Genomic DNA, 4,951 nt, shown 5'->3' with positions numbered 1-4,951 from the left:
GATAAGTTTAAGAATTAATGTTTCGCGAGCCTATAATTAATTGTTTAACAGCGTTACATGATGCAAATATTATTTTAGAAGGGATTTTGAAAAGCAGGAACACTAATGTACCTTAAAACTGTGTCAAACTTCGCTTGGTCACCGCAACTGAGTTTGATTAGCCTTCTTTAGCACCGACTGACTCACAAAACAAATTCTATATTTTTATGTAAAGGGATGACTTATATATATATATAAATGATAATTATATAAATCTATACTATGTTATCCAATATATAATACTATATATATATGTTGTAAAATAATAAATCGATCTATGTTCAAGCCATGAATATGCTTATATATTTCCTTTCGTTCATATTTTAACAAGTACATTATATTTAATTGTAAACATTTTATATATTTAATATTTATTTTTATATTAAAATTTTTATTTTAAAAAATAGAATTGTGATATTTTTTTATATTTATCGATTATTAATGTTTAGGATATATAATTATATACAATGAATATGTAAACGAAATTCTATTCTGGAATCATTAATCTTTTATAGGGCCACTTCGACCAACTCCAATTAACTTTAATCAATGATTAGTTGGAATTGATTAATTGCATCAATGACAAGTTGCAATATCTCATAGTTTTTTTTTTATTCGAATGCGTGTGTAGCACATATAGAATAGAAATAATCATAACAAATCCAATTAACTTAAAATGAGAAGATAATGAAAACTTGTACAAGCTACATTATTATAATAAATTTTACCTCAAATCATATTAAAACCTTGAGAATTAGATTTAAATGACAAGACATACTTCAATTTTCTTATTGTCGATAAGTGCATGACAACGTCTCAGGAAACTCTGGATCCCAAAAACCTTAAAAAATTATATTTTATCATATGTAATAAAAAATGCAAGGAAATAAAATTTTATACCTTCTGGTGTATTTGGCCTTTCGTACTTGTGTCGATGTCGTGAGCATTGGTTCAATCGTTTTTTTAATTCTTCTTTTGACAGTGATAAATTCTGATAATACTGAAAATCAAATAATATGAATTATTTTTCTACAGAAAAAATATTAAAAGCTTTTTGTACTAATATACATTTTATGTAATTATTTTATATAATTATTACATATTAATATTGTACATTACTTTTCTGCATTCCCAGCAATCAAAACCATTTAATTTTTCTCTATCAGCTTTACATTGCATATTGCGCTGTTCTGGAACATCTGCCTTTCTTTTTGGGAATCTGTAAATAATATTTTCATTAGATACATATATAAGAGCAACTTACATTAACACAATTATTACTAACTAATACCTACACCTTAAATTTATTCAATAACATTTTTTTTTCAGGTGGCTTGTTTTCTGAATCATCTGTTTCATCCTTTAAATTAGCAATGTTATTTTTCTTTGCAGCTACTGGCAGATCAAAAAATTCATCTTCGTAGGCAAAGTCTTTTATGTTATTAAAATTCTGTATTAATAATAAATCTTCCTTTTGAGTTTCAATAGAATGTTTTATTTGAACATTGGTTTTATTATCCATTTTTATTGGTGAAAGATAATTTGTGCTAACTTTATCTTTCAATGTCTTAACTGTATTAACTGTATTTGTTAAGGATTTATCATTATCTATTTGTGTAGAAGTATATTTCGGCGAAGGACATAACCCAAAATCTACATTAATTGTCTCTGGAACACTAGGATCAGGTCTATGATTAAGATATTTATTTTTATTCGGAGAATTTTTTATTATACTTCTTGCAGGATTTTTTCTCTTCAATTTTAAACGGCGCTTGACTTTAGATGTAATATTTTTCTGTGTAGGACTGACCTCTATCACATCTTCAGAAATGTCAATACTATTATTTGTAGCATCTTTTTTAGTACTTGCAGTAATACTTGCATTTTCAGTAGAAATTTCTTCAGCATCTTTTACTATAGAAATTTCTTCAGTAAAATTCTGTTCGACATTATACAATCTATTAACTGGTTTATGTTTATCTACATTTGAGGCTAATATTGTATTTTCGTTATTTTTGACTGGATGAAATGCAAGTCGAGATTGCTTCAATCTCTTTCCATCTGGTAAAAATGTGGTTTCCACATGATGTGTTGTACTAATTTCTAATTTGTGATTATACTTTGAAGAAACTTTTTCACCATGATGTGTCTTCATATCTGAAGTTGAGTCACTGCATAACATTTTAGATAAACGCAATTTCTTTACAGATTTAGCGCCAGTTTTTGAACGTATTTTAGAGAATATTGGACTTTCTGGCCGATTATTTTCGTTGGTATCTTTGTGCAAAAATTCACTTTTATCTGACAGACTAGGTTCTGTATCGGAATTAAAATCAATCGAATTTGTAACTAATCTCAATAATGGAATACAAGATGGAGTACTACTATTTTCTTGCTCATCAGCATTATTCGATTGTTGCGAAGTTACTTCATTTTTTATTTTTGTATCAATCGTCACTTGAGATGAAGAATGCAATCTAAAATAATAATATGTTTATATGTATATTATACAATATATGATATATGTATATGCTACACAATACATGCACATACTTTTATTACACACTGGTAAAATATTATTAGAATTTATTAAGTTATGTATTATATATAAGTTATAAATAATTTAAATTTTGACTTAGAATCTAAATTATATAAATGTGAATTATATAAATAAACAATAATTATAAACTCACGCATTACACTGTTTATACTTTTCCTGTAACTTTATATAATCTTCCCACAAATCTGTAAAACAAAATATTACAACAATTATACAAATCGCTTATATAAACAATTCAGTATATAAATAGCTTTTAAATATTTAGCTACCGGTATGAATTAAGAATTAATTTAGAAAATTGTTTTCAAAAAGCATATCATAATGTTTAAATTTTGGCGCGTTTTCCAATGTTTAGTGATCTAGTAAATTTTGGATAGTCGTTTGAAAATTTACTAGCAGCATTTGTTACAAGATTCAGATAATTATACTCGTATTCATAGTCAGGCCTTATATTTAAGGTTTCTTTAAGTTTATCTTCAGATACTCTACGAATTATTTCATTGGCTACTAAGCAAATAAATTTAAGGAAACCTTAAGTATAAAGTTTGACTATGAATACGGGCATTAGATCTGTTCGCGTTGCTTACACTTTTGGCACTCGACATCTTCGTTTTGTCTCTTTTCAAGACAAAATATGTATCCATCTCATTTAAATGCAAAAATATTTGAGGATTTCATGCAACGCGAACAGACCTATTGACTGTAGATAGCAACATAAATCAAATTTAATATTTTCGCGTGTTTCATAGATCTGTTCACACATAAAATCCTCAAATATTTTTGCACTTAAAATGAGATAGATATATATTTGGTGGTTTCTCTTTGAAAAGAGAAAGCGAAGATGCCGAGTGTAAAAAGTGCAAAAGCGAATAGACCTCATATGATTCGTAATGTATTCACACAGCTTAAAATCCCTAAAAATTTTTGCACTTAAAAAGAGATAAATGTATATTCAAGCATTGAAAAGAAAGAAAGCGAAGATACTGGATTTGTTCACGTTGCTTGCACTTGTTGCATTCAGCATCTTAGCGCTTTCTCTCTCTTTAACGCCATAAAAATAAGGTATGAGATAGTTAATAGATAATGCATAAGAATGTTATATTCATGTATCTCATAGGTGCGATCAATTGAGACGCTATTAATGCTATTAATTTTGTCATTCTATCTTCATCATTAATTAGACGTAAAACAAAAATAGAACGACACAAAAAGCGCTAATAACATCTCTCCGACGCACTTTATATATATATATATATATATATTTTTTATGATTTATATGTTTATCTCATTCTATCTTAAGCACTATCCGAACATGGCAGACCAATCAGAAGCTGACTAAATGACCAATCTCGATCTTACTTGAGTATTTCTATATGAAAGTTTTCCAAAGTATTTATAACTCTAAATTGATCAATTCTACGATTCTAAAAATATATAAGTTCAGTATGAAGTATGTGAGTAAAATGTGAGTAAATATAATAAATGTTATTTTTCAAATATTTTAACATTCCTTTAATATTTAATAGAAAAAGAATATTAATTAGATATAAATGACAGTAAGAATATATACCTACTTTGATAATGTTCAAATGCTTTTTGCAAGATTTCAACGTAGCTCTCCATTGCTTTTCTCGCAGTCTCGTTCTGCGTCAAACAATTAAACTGCAGAATTATTGACATTATTGTTTGGAGTACACTTCGAACTTTTCGAAGCAACACGTGTATCTGATGTATCTTCCCTGTTTTTTCAATGAATACCTGCTTAAATTGTTCTCAAAAAATCGTAAGTGCATAAACGCGATCTGTCTTCACAATGTATTTTTACTGATTAGTTATACAATCTTTAATATTTATTTGTACGATCATCAACGTTTCGACACATTCCAACCCACGCCGCCATAACAGTTTACTGTTACGTATGTATGTACGTATGTATGTACGTATGTATGTATATGATGACATGTATCAGATGTACAGTCATCATGTACAGTCAGCAATTAAAAGATTGCAATCATTTTTTTAAATCAGTTTCGGAATACAGCCTACTTCTTTCTTATGGATCTATAAGTAATAATCATTCGAGCAGGTTGCATTCTGACTCATTTAAAAAAGTGTTACAACCTTTCGGTTGCTAATTGTACAAATACAAACTCAGAAGTTCAGGACCGTCTAATCGTGGGTGCCATAGATATAATTCCGAATAATTTTTGAAATTTTACAGAAAAAAAGTAGAAATATATCTGAGAGCAATAAAAATATTCATACTCTGATCAATTGAAAAATAACACAATAAGAATTCACGAAGGTATATGTATATTCATATATATATATATATATATATATATATATTAC

General features: G+C 27.7%; 1 protein-coding gene across 1 annotated transcript; it reads right to left on the bottom strand.

Moving 5' to 3' along the window:
• Positions 1-827: 827 nt before the first annotated feature.
• LOC105619861 lies at positions 828-4,279 on the bottom strand. The gene is made up of 6 exons (XM_012201379.1): positions 4,174-4,279; positions 2,733-2,784; positions 1,335-2,516; positions 1,159-1,258; positions 940-1,039; positions 828-880 (listed from the first exon to the last, which is right to left on the bottom strand). The coding sequence occupies exons 1-6, from the start codon at positions 4,277-4,279 to the stop codon at positions 828-830; spliced, it is 1,593 nt and encodes a 530-aa protein (XP_012056769.1).
• Positions 4,280-4,951: the final 672 nt, after the last annotated feature.

The sequence above is a fragment of the Atta cephalotes genome (assembly GCF_000143395.1).
Source record: "Atta cephalotes unplaced genomic scaffold scaffold00023, whole genome shotgun sequence".
Taxonomy (NCBI): Eukaryota; Metazoa; Arthropoda; class Insecta; order Hymenoptera; family Formicidae; genus Atta; species Atta cephalotes.
Note: the sequence above shows the minus strand (reverse complement) of the source record. Positions and strands in the feature narration are given on the sequence as shown.